This window comes from Schistocerca cancellata, chromosome 3 (assembly GCF_023864275.1).
Source record: "Schistocerca cancellata isolate TAMUIC-IGC-003103 chromosome 3, iqSchCanc2.1, whole genome shotgun sequence".
Taxonomy (NCBI): Eukaryota; Metazoa; Arthropoda; class Insecta; order Orthoptera; family Acrididae; genus Schistocerca; species Schistocerca cancellata.
In genome coordinates this window covers 899,701,218-899,718,134 of record NC_064628.1, presented here as the reverse complement: position 1 = coordinate 899,718,134, position 16,917 = coordinate 899,701,218, and the positions used below count along the sequence as shown (strand labels likewise).

The 16,917-nt window shown below is 37.6% G+C and overlaps 1 protein-coding gene across 4 annotated transcripts in view; it reads right to left on the bottom strand.

Annotated features, from left to right (window-relative positions):
- LOC126175973 (nuclear receptor coactivator 5) overlaps window positions 1–16,917 on the bottom strand; it is a 156,016-nt gene that overhangs the window by 69,514 nt on the left and 69,585 nt on the right. For 3 of the 4 annotated variants that reach the window (XM_049923070.1, XM_049923069.1, XM_049923073.1), the window contains 2 exons: window positions 8,342–8,491; window positions 8,132–8,176 (listed from right to left, as the gene is read on the bottom strand). In XM_049923070.1, coding sequence (XP_049779027.1) covers window positions 8,132–8,176; window positions 8,342–8,491 — 195 coding nt within the window. The remainder of the gene's footprint in view (window positions 1–8,131; window positions 8,177–8,341; window positions 8,492–16,917) is intronic. The other variant, XM_049923071.1, reaches the window with a different exon arrangement.

The following is a 16,917-nucleotide window of genomic DNA, read 5'->3' as shown; positions in this document are numbered from 1 at the left end:
AAAAATGCAAAATTACTACGAAATATAAACAGTTGTTACTACATTAAAAAGTACAAGATAGAGGGAAAGATATACCCCATATACTGTTTCAAAAGTAACAAGCCACGTGTCATCTAGCACCCATTGTGGTCATTTAAAATCAAATGGCTTGTTTGCTTTTATGTTGTACATTAAAAATGGAACAAAAATTTTTAATATTTTTAAAAAGTCAATTTTCTGATGATATCTTGTGTCCAGTATGTTTGCCGGATCATCTGATGTAGTGTGGCTGAAGAAGATGGTAGCTATTATATGCTTTCAATGAACAAGGAGGGGGGGGGGGGGGGAATATCACACACACACACACACACACACACACACACACACACACACACACACTTAGCTGGCCAAATCCTGTGTCTTTAACAATTATTGTGTTACTTATGTGGCTCAGTTTCTTTGCTTTTTATACATTTATATGCATCCCATTGCAGTAGTGAGCAAATATGGTGACTTCATTTTATCAGAGGAGTTGCCCTTATTTATCCAAATTACCTTTGGATATTCTAAACTGCGGTTGATTATATTTCAAATAATGAAAAACAATGATTAAGTTATAGTTTTCAACATAAATAACTTCTTAAGTTGTATTTATTACACATGTAACCCAAGAAAGCACAAGGGCACACTATGAATATAATTGTTCCACTTTTAAAGTATGATGCATCAGGAGGCACAGCAGCTGATTTTAAATGACCACAAGGAGCATTAGATGGCCTCTGATGATTCACTTCTGCAACAGTATTTTTATTTTCTTCTCTTTACCTTGCACTTTGTAATATTTCTATAACCGTTATTATTTAATAGCAATTTTGCATTTTTGTACTTTTTGGATTCTTTGTTCTGATGATGCCTCATTAGAGTCTAAACTGTCATAAGACCATCAAATGCAATTAACACATTTAGGAATAGAAAAGTATTTTTAAAAACCTACTGGACACTACCATTTTACTATGTGAAATTTCACTGAACTTACAATGCCAGCAGAAAACTATAAGTTTGTATTCTCCCTTGTTTCCTTTACTGCTTGTTCTACATACAGCAGGCAGGCTGCAATGCTGTCTCAATCTTTCTTCTGCTACTATCTCTCTTATATGTCCTTAGAATCAAATAACTGCAATCTCATTTTTGCAGGAGAGTGATTTGATAAATCTGGCAAATTTCTCTGGAAGAATAGAATATTTTTTTTATACCTTCATGATTTGTAAGTTTGACTATTCCAATCATCACACATAGAATTTCAACAATGTACAATGCACAGTTCCTTGTTGACAGCCATCGTAATTGGTCAGTGTTTCAACTGTAATTCAAAATGGAGAAATCCAAGTTCCATGCTGTTATTAAACATTTTCATTTGAAGGGTTGGACTCCCGCACAAATCAAAACAGAATTGGATGAAGAACATGTGGACTCTGCACCATCATTGAAGACCATTTACTTTTGGATTAACAAATTTAAACATAATCAGGTAAGCTCTGAAGACAAGCTTGCTCCAGCCATCCGACTGAGGTCACCATAAAGGAAACCATTGACAAAATCTATGATACAGTAATGCAAGACCACAACATGCTGAGACTGTAGGCATCTCAAGTATGTGAGTGCATAGTATCCTGTGTGGAGAATTTGCTATGTAGAAGCTGTGAGCAAGGTGGGTGCCACTATTGTTCACAGTCAACCAAAAGTGCATCGGCCACATTTCATTTCAACAAAGACCATTTTGTCAGCTAGCAAGGTGATGGCCACTGTTTTTTGGGATTCTTGAGGAGTTACCCTCATATATTACTTGGAAAATGACACGACTATAACTGGAACCTATTATGTTTCATTGTGGGATCATTTGAAATTTGCGTTGGTTGAAAAATGAACAAACTTCACACGCAAAAAAGTGCACTTTCACCTGGATAATGCACCATCCCACACATCAGTGGTAACAATGGCAAAAGTACATGAACTGGGCTTTGAATTGGTTCCTCATCCACCCTGTTCACTAGACTTAGACCTAAGTGACTTTCCAGTTCCCTAACTCGAAACTTTGGCTTGCTGGGAACAAATTTCCATAAAATGAGAATATGGTAGTTGCAGTCACCAAGTATTTTGCAGAGTTTGACAGGATCAATTTTTCTAATATTATGAAAAAGCTGGAGGATCACTGACCAAGTGTATATCTCTATGACTGTGTCAAGAAGTAAGGAGAGTTGCTTACAAAACAAACTTTTTTTTTTTTTTTTTTTTTTTTTTTTTATCATCAGGCTTATCAAACCACCCTCATACATGTTACAAATAACTTTTTGCTTTCTGTATTTTGTTCCTGCTAATTCAGAATTTCAAAAGAATGTACTCCAATCATTAATGTCCAAAGCTGTCTCTAAATCCATAAGTGCTTTCATTGGCAATGCCACTCTTAACAGACCATGTATTTCTTGAAGTGTCCCAAAACAAGACACTTCATATCTACAGTACTATCCAAAAGCAGCACCAGGTAAGATTTTTTCCTTCCTCAAAGTGAGAGGAACTGTCTGTGGTCATCCTTCTGAATCTCTTGAGATAACTGTGTGTATCTTCAACAAATATCTGAAGACATTTCCTAAAGAGAGAATTTGGAACTCTCACTAAGTTGTTTTAGAGGATGAAAGCTAAAGTATAGTAATTCAAGAAAATATAAAGATAATGATAAGTTGCTATCATTACTACCTTTCTGTAACTACACTTAACATGTGTTTTTGTCAGGTAAGCATTGTCAGTGGTGATGGTGCAGGATTTTTGTGTAATTAAATTCACAATTTTTTTCCCCTGAGACATGGGTGAGAAGTTTCCTGCACCTTCATTTCCATGTATAAAAGGGTAATTGTGTTGTTTATTTGTGTAATGTTAAAGGGTTTGTTTCAAGTAACACACAGGGCTGTATTTTTGAATATGGTATTATATGTTAGCGCAAATATTTGTTTGTGTTGTACTGTTATTTGTTTGAGGTACTCCCTGGACAGTGTGCGATTCCTGGACTTTACCAGAAGACACCCTTACATTACAAATATGCTGTGGAGCTTCCAACACAGCATGGATCGCTGAAGCGACACTTCAGAGTAGGTGATGTTCAGAATGGCTAAGGAAGAATGTATACTCAGAGATGTATAGACGAAATCAAATAGAGAAGCTGTTGGTCTGTTTCAGAGCAGTTCAGGTATCCACACTGAAAGTACATTTGTAACTGTTTGCACAATAAATGTGATAAAGAATAAACAACACTTCAAGTTTAAAACTTAATATATTTTTACACTTTTGGTGCCCAGTATACTCTCAGTGGTACTACTTTGCTCTTACTTTACCCAAGTGTTATCTGATTGCATTTTTCATTAATTCTTTTTTACAACTGTGCAGTAAAACCAGTATAATACGTAGCTTGTTCACAGCAATTTCAACTTTATTTTGCTCAGACTGGCAGAATGACTGACTGATTGACTAATCAATATCAAACTGTGTGATAAGTAGTATAATTTGGGAAAAAGTTCCCCAAGGCCATCACAGATTTTGATGGAATTTTATGTTAATGTTCACACTTGTTCTCAATGAACACTGGTACAATTTTACTTTCAGCAATTTAATGCTTGTAGAGATTAGTCATTTGTTTGACCCTATAGCGCACCTTTCAACAGTGCATCCCCCTGAGTTTTCCACAATTTTGAGAAACAAAATTACGCCATCCTGTACAACTTTGTACATTCTGTTGCATGAAATAATAATTAAAAAGACTTTGTGAGCAATTTTCACATAGATAATTTGAAGCAAAATCAGCAAAAAAAAAAAAAAATGTCTGCCTGAAAAAGATGTTAAGTTTAGCTTTTTATATGGTATGGATACGTGCATGAAGCATCTGAAACTTTGCATGTGATACTCAAGGTCTTCAACTATAAAAAATTATTCTCCTACTGCCTTCCAATAGTTTTCAAACTCAAGTTAAATCTGAAATTTTTTTTTGTAAAAATGCCAAAAATGGGTACTTTCAGCCCACCCTGTCATTTGTGACTAAGTGTTTTCTGCAAACACTTTTAAACCACTCTCATTACAAACATACTAAAAAATAATGACAAGGTGACAGTGCAATGAAAATGTGTCCATATTCTGCTGGTACTCAAATATGACATTTCTTATTTTTTACAATTGTTTTGTAGTATCTAAAGAAAATAGCAGCATATGTCCTAATGAAGAGGAAGTGAGATTGAATCAGAAAATAAAAAATTGCAAAAAAGTTGTCTTTTTTATTTTTGAACATATCTAACATGTTCAGCTCCATAGGATTCTTTTTATAAAAAATGAAAGGGAATTAACAATCTAAGATTTCTCTCTTTTGTGTCTCGAATAATTTGAGGTAGTCACTTGAGTTTCCCAGCATGGCTGTTTGGAATCTGTGAAAAGTGTCCTGGACCAGAAGCTCCATCATCTGCAGCTGCTGCAATTTCATACAGCACGATCCACAGATATTACTGTGTATCAGCATTATAACCACAACAATCAGGTCACTCTGGACACAAAGCAAATGGTTGTAGATGAATTTAATGAAGAATTATGAGCAAAACTTTGGAGTCTGTCAGGCCAATATTACTGCTTGAAAGTCTCTCAGGCATGCAGCCGGATTGTTTGGTCATTGTAGAATGAATTTTTGATGGTGTAACGTGCTGTCATCAGGTTCCCCAGGTATGGACTGTGCAATGTGCTCGCTGCAGTTGCGGGGGTAGCTTGCACTCTGGAGTCGAGTGGCAGTCCTCAGTCTGTGCTCCACCTTTGCCATGCTCTGTGTTCTGTTTCCACTGCGTTTGGAAAATTTTCAGTGCCAGAGCCCACAGTTGACTACGTTGAAATACACTGTCCTCAGTAGCTGGCTTTTGATAGCGTTCTTGCATAAATAGTTCCAACAGTGGAATGTGTTGTGCATAATTTTTGTATCTTCGTATTTCATTTTGCGGTAGGTTTCAAGGCCATGTCTAGCAACTGCTGATCTTGTGGGCTGATGGAAGTCGGTGTTCCTTTTACGTTCCACACACTTTTCTTCGTTTGTGCAAATGCTTTGTCCAACATTTACATTCTTGTACTCATGTGGTATGTAACACACTCCACATTTCTGGAGACCCAGGTCATCTTATAGTGTCCTTAAAAGAGACTTCGTCTTTGCCAGTGGGCGGTACACACATCTGATATTTTATTGTAAATTTCTGTTGATCTTTCCAGATAACTTGCCTGCATCTGGAATGCAAGCTACCTTTTTCGGCTGGCCTTTGTAGGGTATTGGCTGTGGTGAGATCTTTTGGTTGAAGGCACACTGAATTTGGTGTTCACTATAGCCATTTTTCTAGAATACATCCCTGAGGTGGTCCAGTTCCAGTTTTATACTTTCTTCATTGCAGATAACATGAGCTCTGTGGACCAGTGTGTTGAGCAATCCTTCCCTTTGCGATGGGTTATAATAGGTAGAGTGAAGATATTGGTCAGTGTGGGTTTTCTTCCTATAGACATTGTGTCCCAGTGTTCTGTCAAGTTATCCTCATACCGGAAAAATCAAGAATGGCAGCTGACTGCTTTGCTCCATCTTCATGGTGAACTGAATTTGGTTGTGGATAGAGTTCAGGTGTTGAAAGAAAACTGAAGCTCATCTTTCCCATGGGGCCAAATGATAATGTATCATCAACATACCTGTAAAAGACTGTTGGTTTTAATGGTGCTGAGTCTAGTGCCTTGTCCTCAAAGTCTTCCATGTACATATTGGTCACCACAGGTGACAGAGGACTACCCAGAGGCAGGCCATCAGTCTGTCCATCAAAAAGAAAATATGTGGATATAAGCCCAAAACTAAAAAGTTTGGTGAATGAGGACCCAAATTTCTTTTCAATAAGTTCCAGTGATTCCTTGAGTGGAACTCTGGTGAAAAGTGACAACACTGAAACTTACCATGAGATCTGAGTTTGTCATCTGAGTTTTCAGTGACGTTCCACAAACTGGACCAAGTTCTTGTGGTGCTCAAATGTGCCAACCAATGGACTCAAAACTAACATCAAGTGTTTCACAAGCTGGCATGTTGGCATTGCTATTTTACTCACTATTGGTCTTCAGAGGTGTGCGTTCTTTATGCACCTCTGGAAGTTAGTTTTCACATGGCTTAGATTACAGCCTTCCTAATGAAATTTGTTTAAAAGAGCTTGCACACACACACACACACACACACACACACACACACACACTTAAAACTGGGCTCCCATTTTTTGGCATTTTAACAAAAACCATCAGCTTTTTCCTCAATTTGTGAACTCTTGGAAAGCAGTAGGGAAATAAAATTTCATATTCAAAGACCTTAATGACTGAACCTACACAAATATCAAACTGACAACCACGACACTTGACCAACGTTTTTTGGGAATACGTGTAAATGTTCACACAAAATTCCATCCATTATGTTTATGCAGGAACCTCTAAACCACTTGGTACGTAATCATCCAATAGTATTACAGAATGAACGAAGATAATGTAAAACATCTATATAAAGCAAGAGCAACACCAAACTTTGCTGATTGTGCTTTCTTATGAGAAACAAACACATGGCTCAATATTCTATGTACCTACAATGATGCGCCAAAACATTATGATCACTGCCCACCACAAGTTTGAATGGCACATGGTGACACTGCAGGTAAGTGACATGGTAAAGAAAGTATATAAGCAGAGCAGAAACTAACTAGGAATCCTTCTAGCAACAGCACAGGGACCCAAATGGGGAAATCCACATAAGCGAGAATGGGTAGATTGTTATGCCCACTGGGAATCATCATCTCGGAAATGGCAAAGCTGATCAGCTGCTTGCTCGCTGTCATGAGCATCTATGAAAAGTGGTTGAATGACGGTGAAACCACAAATAGGTGACAAAGTGTTCGACATCCATACCTCAGGATAGGTGGTGCTCTGTGGCAGATCCGATAACAGTGTAAATGCTAGAGCAGGAACAAGTCTTTCAGCACACACTGTTTAGTGCACATTCTTGAACATGGGGCTCCCCAGCAGATGATCTCTAGATGTTTCCATGTTGACTCAACAATATTTTCTACAACTGCAATGGGAATAGGATCATTGAGACTCGACTTTGGATCAATGGAAACGTGTTGCCTTGCCAGATAAATTGTACTTCTTCTTACACTACTCTGTCACCCAAGCAAATGGCTGCTTGAACCGTGCAGCTGCCATGAGTACAGGCTGGTGGGGACAGTACTACGCAATGAGGGACATTCATCTGGGCTTCCATGGGATCTATGGTAGTAACTGAACGCACCAACCATGAAAACTGTGAACTACAAGAACATTATTACAGATCACCTGCATTCCTTCAAGCCTGATGTCTTCCCTGATGGCAATGGCATCTTCCTGCAGGATAACAGTCCATGTCACAAAGCCAGAATCTTGTTACAGTGGCTTGAGGAGAATGATGGTGGACTGACGTTGATGTCCAAATTCATCAGATCTGAACCTGATGGAACACATGTGGGATGCTATCAGGCTCCAGCTCCGCACCCACAAACCATAATCCCATAATTCACAGGAACTGCATGACCTGTGGGTAGACACCTTGTGACACATACCTCCGGAAATCTACCATGAACTTTTCGAATCCATGCAATTCAGAATTGCTGCGTACTGTGTTCCAAAAGTAGACAAACAACTATTAAGCAGGTGATTATGTTTTGGCCCATCAGAGTATTTGTTGCACAAAGGATTATGTAATTATCACTAACAATAAAATCAACAGTACAATTATAACAAAAATAAGATAATTTTCAGTAATTTGCCAAGTTATTTAACATCCTTTTTCTTTCTTTTCCACACAGAAAACAAATATATAATCTATAAAATCATATCAAAAGTAATTTTAACAGAGTTGGGAGAAACCTCATCTGATGTGTGAGATGGATCTGTTATACTATTATGTAGCACAAGCTTCCATTTCAAGAAGTCAGGTTTCTCTTCTAACAGACTAGATTAGACACGAGGAGAAGGTTGTAAAGTAGGGGGACGGAGTGGAAGTTACAATCTGATGTACAAACTGCTGTCAAGAACTGACCTGACAGATGTAGCTGACACTTTACTCGAAATGGCCATGCACTTCCTACCAATAACAAAACAAACTAAATCAGTCCACATACACTGACTGCATTAATATGTTAACACCTAACAATTATTCATTGTTTTGACACATTAGTAACAGAATAACAGTTATTTCACCAGTTTATTGGATAAGTAAAGAAAACATAATATCAATTGCATTCCTTACCCAAAACTGCCAATTCTGTCGTCTCTTGTTGGACCGGGCATGAACTTATCTGTGTTTGGAAAGACACCATCGTTCCCAAAACCAGTGTCTCGCCCACCATAATAACTGCGATCACGATCTGTTCCACCTTTATTTGGGTAACTCTCAAACCTAAGAAACAGTAAAAACACATATCTTGTAATTTAACAGTCAAAATACAGAGAAATGGTTAAACTATTTGCAACTATTTTGGGCGTGCACGTGCGTGCGCACACGCACACACCAATGTTTTCACACTGGAATGCCTGAAGTTACTTCAACCAAACTCATGGCATGAGGAATGGACGAAAGGCAAAAAAACATCTGATAGTGTTAACCAATAATTGTCATGGTAGCAAGGTTATTTGGTGACAGCGGCAGTGATTATGAAAGCCCCAAAGACAGGAATATATTGAAATAACAAAATAATTAAAAAATCATACAGAACTGTCAAATTAGTTATCAGTGTCACTAGAGTGATTGGCAATAGTTTCAATGATGGTCAGGTCCAATTTTAGTCAAATCAAATAAACGTAATTCCATAAAATATCAGGAATATTTTTTTAGAAACAAACAGGACTCTGAAGAGCTTCCAAATATGAACAAAAAATGAAATAAACTATTCTCTCGTGCCTTGGCTTTGGTAACTAGTCAGCATAATACAAATAACTTATCAACATTAGATAATGAGCTATTCTTAGAGAAAATAAATACTGCAAACACCACTGTGTTATTGATCAGGGTGATACATATTTCTGAACATGCAAACAATAGCATGTATTCTACATAACCTCAACTTCCAAAAATTATTTCAACAAGAAATAGGGAAAAACTGAAAATTGGAAAAACAAGAAGGTGAAGTGTACATACACTGGTTGGCTCCATGGAACCAAGGTGCAATTATCTAAGTTTGACATTGCATCTGCTTTGGGGGGGGGGGGGATCTGGAAGTTATATTATTCTTGAAGAATCAAATTATCCAAGATCGCTAGCAATTCTTTTTATTACTTTGATCGGTTTCGACAGTTCTACAATGTCATCATCAGATCTTGTAACATTATTAGTTGTACGTGCTTGTTACAATATCAAAAGTCACACAGCGATGTTGTGTCAAATAAAACGTGGCAGAGACCATCAGCTTGACACAAATAAAATAACACACAATTAAAACATACAACATGTGCTGATGTATGTCAGGAGAATAGCACAACATACATGTTTTATATGTGTGTTATTTTATTTGTGACAAGCTAATGTCCCCTGCCATATTTCATTTGCTGCAGCATCACTACGTGACTTTCAGTACTGTAACAAGCATGGACAACTAGTAATGTTACAAGACCCGATGATCACAGCGTAGATCTCTCAGAACCGGTCAGAGTCATAAAAAACTGCTAACAATCTTGGATAACTTGATTCTTTAAGAATAATAATGCAATTACCTCTTTATGAAGGAACATTACAATTTTCTGGAAGGCATAAATTCACCTGAGCTCTTTAGTAAGTTTGCCTGTCAGCTCTGCTTCAGTTGTTCCTGTCTAAGAAACACTTTCAGGGCACAGACTCCCTGTTATTAAGGGGAGTTAGAACACCCTATATCAACAATGTTAAATTTTGTTACTTGGTCTCCCTGTCCATCACAAACCAATGTAGTTATGCACATGAAACTCTTACAGGACAATACACAATATGTTTTTGGTCTGCTTAACTAAAATCATTGCATTTCAGATAGTGGTTTTGGAAATACAATTTTTTTTACTATATGGTTACAATTTTTGTATACTTTTTTGGACTTCCTACAAAATAATTTTAATTACCCTAAACATTATGTTTTATTGCAATTCAGTAGATACAGTATACCTAGGTTGCAACACACTCCAAAATCTGAGTTATCTATTCCTAGTAGTTCCCACGATTTAGGGAATAATGCAACTGAAAGTGTAAATTTTCAGAAACATTGTTAAAGGTAGAAATGAGTATATCATCCTCTTGACCATTTTCCATGGATATCGCTCATTTCTCCCTTCTGAACACCTCAGTGGCCATTTCTGCTGCATATTGCGCTCTATCAATGAGAACCTTATCCATCTGCTGAAATTTTCTGATGCAATTTACTCCAAAAATAAATCCGATATGCTGTATCGCTTTCACCGTACTAATGTTGCCACCATTAAAAGCAATAACAGAATCACAGACCCCCGTTTTAGTGTCTTTTTCCAAACAAAAGATTTTTTGGTTTGCGAGTCCATATGAGGTTGTTGAAAGACTCATTTGAATTCTGAGTCTGCCCACGTAGACACTCAACAACTCAGGATGTGCCACGTCTCTGTAAATGGGTTTTATGACTACTGCTGGGATGAAATGTTTCTGGCTGTATGAAGTATTGAGTATTGGGTGTCACGTCATTTGCACTACAAATGTGGTCTGGGAGTCAGAGTTGATGTAATGGTTTGCCATCTGTTGACAGTTTGTGGAAGAAGGTAACCCATACTGCCTAAAGCATTCTCAACAAATCATCAGTGTGATCCTAAAGGCTGTCCCATATTTTAACTATAATTCATCAATTTTGTCTGCTAGCCTTCCCTTTACGGTTTTATGACCAGAAAGTTTCTGTTTCTCAAACTTAGTTTCGGTGTCCTCAGCATGGTGCCCATTCTCTTTTGGACGTGATGCACACATTCCTGTTTTGTGATAATCTTACCATCATAAGGCTGAGCTGCTACAACACTATTGTATGCTTTTGAATCTCCATCACATAAGAATTCAGAATAACACACACCTGTTCCATTCATGGATTGACTGAAAATTTCAAAAGCTGCAGAAGTCATCCTTCCACTACATGTTCCTCTATAGTTCCTTTCACAGATATGTTCTACTTGGTTCACTGATTTTCACTTATAACGTTTTGTCAGAATCTAAAACTCTAGTACCTTTCCAGTTTCCGCACTGATCACCCCAACAGAATTCTTGGAACTTCTACATACTACATGGTTTTATATTACGAAAAGCTACCGTTTTGTTTGCTAAGGTGCTACAGATAGAATCAACATAATTTTACCTCTGTAATACTGCAATCCACAGTCCTCTACATAAAGAGTAATTTTATTTGAGCTTTAAGTAATTCACGTAAATTTTTTAACTTTTTATACAGGTGCAAACAATATTTAAAAAGAAAAAAATAAAATATGTGCCATTTGAATTTATGTGTGATTTATGTATCATTTTATTAAGAAAATTTTAAATTTTACAATGGGATACAAATCTGAAAACCTAAAAAAATTTCTGTTCTAACTCCCCTTAAAAAATTACATTACTGGATGTTGGCTGGAGACCTGGAATTGCACCTAAATTCAATATCTACCAAATCAGCTATTAATATAATAGAGGGAAACATTCCACGTGGGAAAAATATATCTAAAAAGAAAGATGATGAGACTTACCAAACAAAAGCACTGGCAGGTCGATAGACACACAAACAAACACAAACATACACACAAAATTCAGCTTTCGCAACCAACGGTTGCCTCATCAGGAAAGAGGGAAGGAGAGGGAAAGACGAAAGGATTTGGGTTTTGGGTTAATCTTTACATAAATTATGATACCGTCACTAACTCAAAATACCATATTGTTCCAGAATGTAGATGTTTTGTTTATTTCAGGAACATCTGTACATGAAGACTGAATGGCTAGAAAATATTACCTTCTATAGGATAGACCATAACTCAGTTGCCTCTAGCAATCTTTAGATTTTGTTTTGCCTAGCATAGTGAAAGTCAGTTGTAAACTTTAATAGTGAGTATTACCAATAAGTCAGTTGACACTAGTAGCTGAAGTTATGTTGCTTGTTGTTATCTGGAGAAAAATGAATAGAAACTTAACTACAGAGCAATGTGTATTTGATCTGCAAACATGAGTGAAACGTGACAATAACTACAGTGATTTTTGTCTTTTGTTTGTGGAACATTTCTCTAACATCCAATCTCCGTCTTCACAAGGTATCCTGAAATTAAATTGAAGATTTGAAGAGATGGGTCATTTGCAGAGTTTCCTCATTCAGGCAAGACCAAAGTCTGTTACTATTGAAGAGTGTCTCAATGTTGTCATACAATGTTCTGCCCAATCACTGACTATATATATCAAAAAAAGTGTTTGAGTATGGAATAGCAAGAACATGCCTTAACAATTCAGGAAAAGGTGATGTGAAGACCTTAAAGGCCTACTTTGATTCAAGCCCTAGAAGAAGATGAAGTATGGAATTCTGAGAGTTGTACACAACCTGACAAGAAGCCCACCTCAGTTACACAAAAGCATTCTTTGGAGAAGCAACTTTTAAGGTGAATGACGAGCAAACAGATACAACTGAGTCTAGTGGGATCTATATGGACAGGGATTATCAGCGATGGGCTAATCGGGCCTTACTTTTTTAAAGGTAATTTCAGTTTTGTAAATTACACATATATGCTTCAAGAAATGTTGTTAGAACTGGAAAAGAGTCCCCTTTTTTAACATCTGCATCCAGTTAAGAAAAAGTTGATATGATAACAAGATGCAGCACTCTGCAATGTGGTGTTATTGTGAGAGACTTTCTAAAAGATAACATTGATGAATGAATTAGCAAATGAGGTACTGTTGAATGGTCTCCATGATCCCCAGACATCACACCCATGGATCGTTCAGTTTGGAATACACTAAAATATTAGGATGCGATTGTATGAGAAGGCTAGTTTGCTACTCATAATGTACAGGAGATGGTGCGCCGACAAGCACAAAAGACATGCTGCTAAACATGTGAGCTTTGGCCAAAAGGCCTTCTTATAAAGTAGGCAACACACTTTAGAAGGCATCCTTTTGGTCAAAATCTCACATGTTTAGCAGTCTTTTTGTTGTGCCTGTCTGCGATCCAACATCTTCACCATATGTTGAGTAGCAATCTATCCTTCTTATAATACCGTCATTATTCCATCCTGGATTTTCCATTATTTAAAATATTAGTTAATCCTGTCAAGATTTATGATGTTGAGAATTGCAAAGAATGAATTCAAGCAGTCTGGAAACCTACAGCCATGGAAGGTTTGTGACAAAATCTGTAAATCCGTGTAGAAAAGGTGCAGCAAGGTCTGGTTAGAACAACAGAAACCACTTTAAACATTTTTTAACTCTTCATATATTTCTGTGTTGATGATAAATTTGTATTTGCATTTGTTTAGTATTATTGCACCAAACAAATTTTTGATGACTGAGGTATGGCCCGCCCTGTATTGTGAGCAGCTTGCAGTTTCACAGTAGTATGCAAAGATCTTCTGCAGTTGTATCCATCAAATTGTCATTAATTTCTTTATGTATTAGAGCTACTAAAACCGTCATAAAAATAAAATAATATTGCTATACATAAATTAGAATAAGTGATCGAATTTTTCAATACAATAATTCACACTAGGACCACTAACGAAACACATATTTCTTATAACTACGTGCAGCCTGTACAGCAATCAATGTGGTGGCACCATTCAAAGTCATAAAAGCTGAACCATGTCAAAACATATCTACATCCATACTCCGCAAGCCACCTGACGGTGTGTGGCGGAGGGTACCTTGAGTACCTCTATCGGTTCTCCCTTCTATTCCAGTCTCTTATTGTTCGTGGAAAAAAGGATTGTCGGTATGCTTCTGTGTGGGCTCTAATCTCTCTGATTTTATCCTCATGGTCTCTTCGCGAGATATACGTAGGTGGGAGCAATATACTGCTTGACTCTTCGGTGAAGGTATGTTCTTGAAACTTCAACAAAAGCCCGTACCGAGCTACTGAGCATCTCTCCTGCAGTCTTCCACTGGAGTTTATCTATCATCTCCGTAACGCTTTCGCGATTACTAAATGATCCTGTAACGAATCGCGCTGCTCTCCGTTGGATCTTCTCTATCTCTTCTATCAACCCTATCTGGTACGGATCCAACCTATACAAACAAGAACCTTTCTGGCACACAGTTTTAATCTGCCATGAAGTTTCAAAATAGCTCACACACTGCTGCAGAGTGAAGGATCCAGTCTGGAAACCTGTACAACCACGTCAACTATATTTTGGGACCAGAAATGTTATCTAATGCATAAAGTCAAGCACTTTCAAAACAGAGATGTTATTATTTAGAAATGAAAATGTGGAAATCTGAGAAATGAAATTAGCTTGGTTCAACACAGTAAAATACAGATTAACATAATGCATCAATGGAATGATCTGTCATTTGACAACTATCCGTAAGTTACAAGAAATTTCTATAGAAGTTAAGCATATACGTATTTTGAATGCATGTATTTATTCAACTTTAAGACATACGAATATGAAACTTTACGGACATATTTACGAACCTCTCAAGTTCAGATTATGGCCATGTTCAATATGTCCTCCATCAGCGACAAGAACAATATCACATCGATACTCTAATTCCACCGATACTCAGGCTAGCATGTCCTTTGTCACTGTTGTTATGGCAGTACAGATTCGGTTCTGTAACTCTTCCAGGTTCTGTGGGAGTGGTGATACATTAACGTTGTCCTTAACGAAACCTCACAGGAAAAAGTCAGAGGGTGTCAGATCCGGTGACTGTTGAGCCCAGCTGAGACATGCTAAGTCACCAGCTCCTTGGCGACCAATCCAATGGTTCAGCAGAGTTTCATTCAGATATTCACGCACTTGGCGACTCCAGTGAGAGAGTGCCCCATCTTGTTGAAAAATGAAGTTGTCTTCCTGCAGCCTTGGAAACAACCAATTTTGTAACATAGCGAGATACTGCTGACCATTATGGTGTTTCCATCAAAGAAGAATGAGTCGTAAACAGATGATTGGGATATCACATGAGACACATTGACTTTGGGTGAATCTTGTACACGTTCAATGGATGCATGAGGTTTCTGTAGGCCCCAAATTCAATCAAATGTTCGAAAGCAGTTTAAATTTGTGCAACATTTTCTTCAGGAACACGAGGGCAGGCAGGACTCTTTCCTTTACATACACATCCTGTATCTAGAAACTGTCGATACCATCTGCAAATGTTCCACCCCAGTAAAATACAGATTAACATAATGCATCAATGGAATGATCTGTCATTTGACAACTATCCGTAAGTTACAAGAAATTTCTATAGAAGTTAAGCATATACGTATTTTGAATGCATGTATTTATTCAACTTTAAGACATACGAATATGAAACTTTACGGACATATTTACGAACCTCTCAAGTTCAGATTATGGCCATGTTCAATATGTCCTCCATCAGCGACAAGAACAATATCACATCGATACTCTAATTCCACCAATACTCAGGCTAGCATGTCCTTTGTCACTGTTGTTATGGCAGTACAGATTCGGTTCTGTAACTCTTCCAGGTTCTGTGGGAGTGGTGATACATTAACGTTGTCCTTAACGAAACCTCACAGGAAAAAGTCAGAGGGTGTCAGATCCGGTGACTGTTGAGCCCAGCTGAGACATGCTAAGTCACCAGCTCCTTGGCGACCAATCCAATGGTTCAGCAGAGTTTCATTCAGATATTCACGCACTTGGCGACTCCAGTGAGAGAGTGCCCCATCTTGTTGAAAAATGAAGTTGTCTTCCTGCAGCCTTGGAAACAACCAATTTTGTAACATAGCGAGATACTGCTGACCATTATGGTGTTTCCATCAAAGAAGAATGAGTCGTAAACAGATGATTGGGATATCACATGAGACACATTGACTTTGGGTGAATCTTGTACACGTTCAATGGATGCATGAGGTTTCTGTAGGCCCCAAATTCAATCAAATGTTCGAAAGCAGTTTAAATTTGTGCAACATTTTCTTCAGGAACACGAGGGCAGGCAGGACTCTTTCCTTTACATACACATCCTGTATCTAGAAACTGTCGATACCATCTGCAAATGTTCCACCCATTTGGAGGATCAATTTGGTACCTCAACCTGAAACGTCTTTGCACTGTAATCATGGAATTGCACTTCACAAACTCGAGAACACAAAATTGTTTCTGTTGTGGAGTAGCCATTTTAAACATATGACGGTTACCAAGCAAAACAGAAGACAACTGACATCTAGTGGCTATTAATAGAGACTAGACTATGTATTCGTTTTGCCAATAGTCGAGGTGAGGCAAAGCAATCGATAGCTTTGACAAAATAATACTTTGTAATATGTATATTATTTTTGAAATGCCCTGTAATTGTCCTATACTAACAACAGTACATAAAAGAAATTACATTCCAAGATGTTTTATGGATGTCACTCCATCTAGATGGACACTTGAGAATGGTACGAATACTGAAACAAGCTTTTCATAAAACCATGTAAAAACAGTGTATGTCCATCCACTGGCATTCAACTTGTCTAAATGGCAGAACTCTAGGTGGTAACTGGGTCAAAAATTCATTCTAGTCTGGTTCAAATCCCAAGAGTCACACTTCTGTGCAGAGGAGGGGGGAGGAGGAGGAGGAGAGTCATCGTTATCCCCTCTCTCTCACAAAAAGAGAATGTGCACACTTTTCCATGCATAGTACAGGGTACCCAGAAACTAGGTATT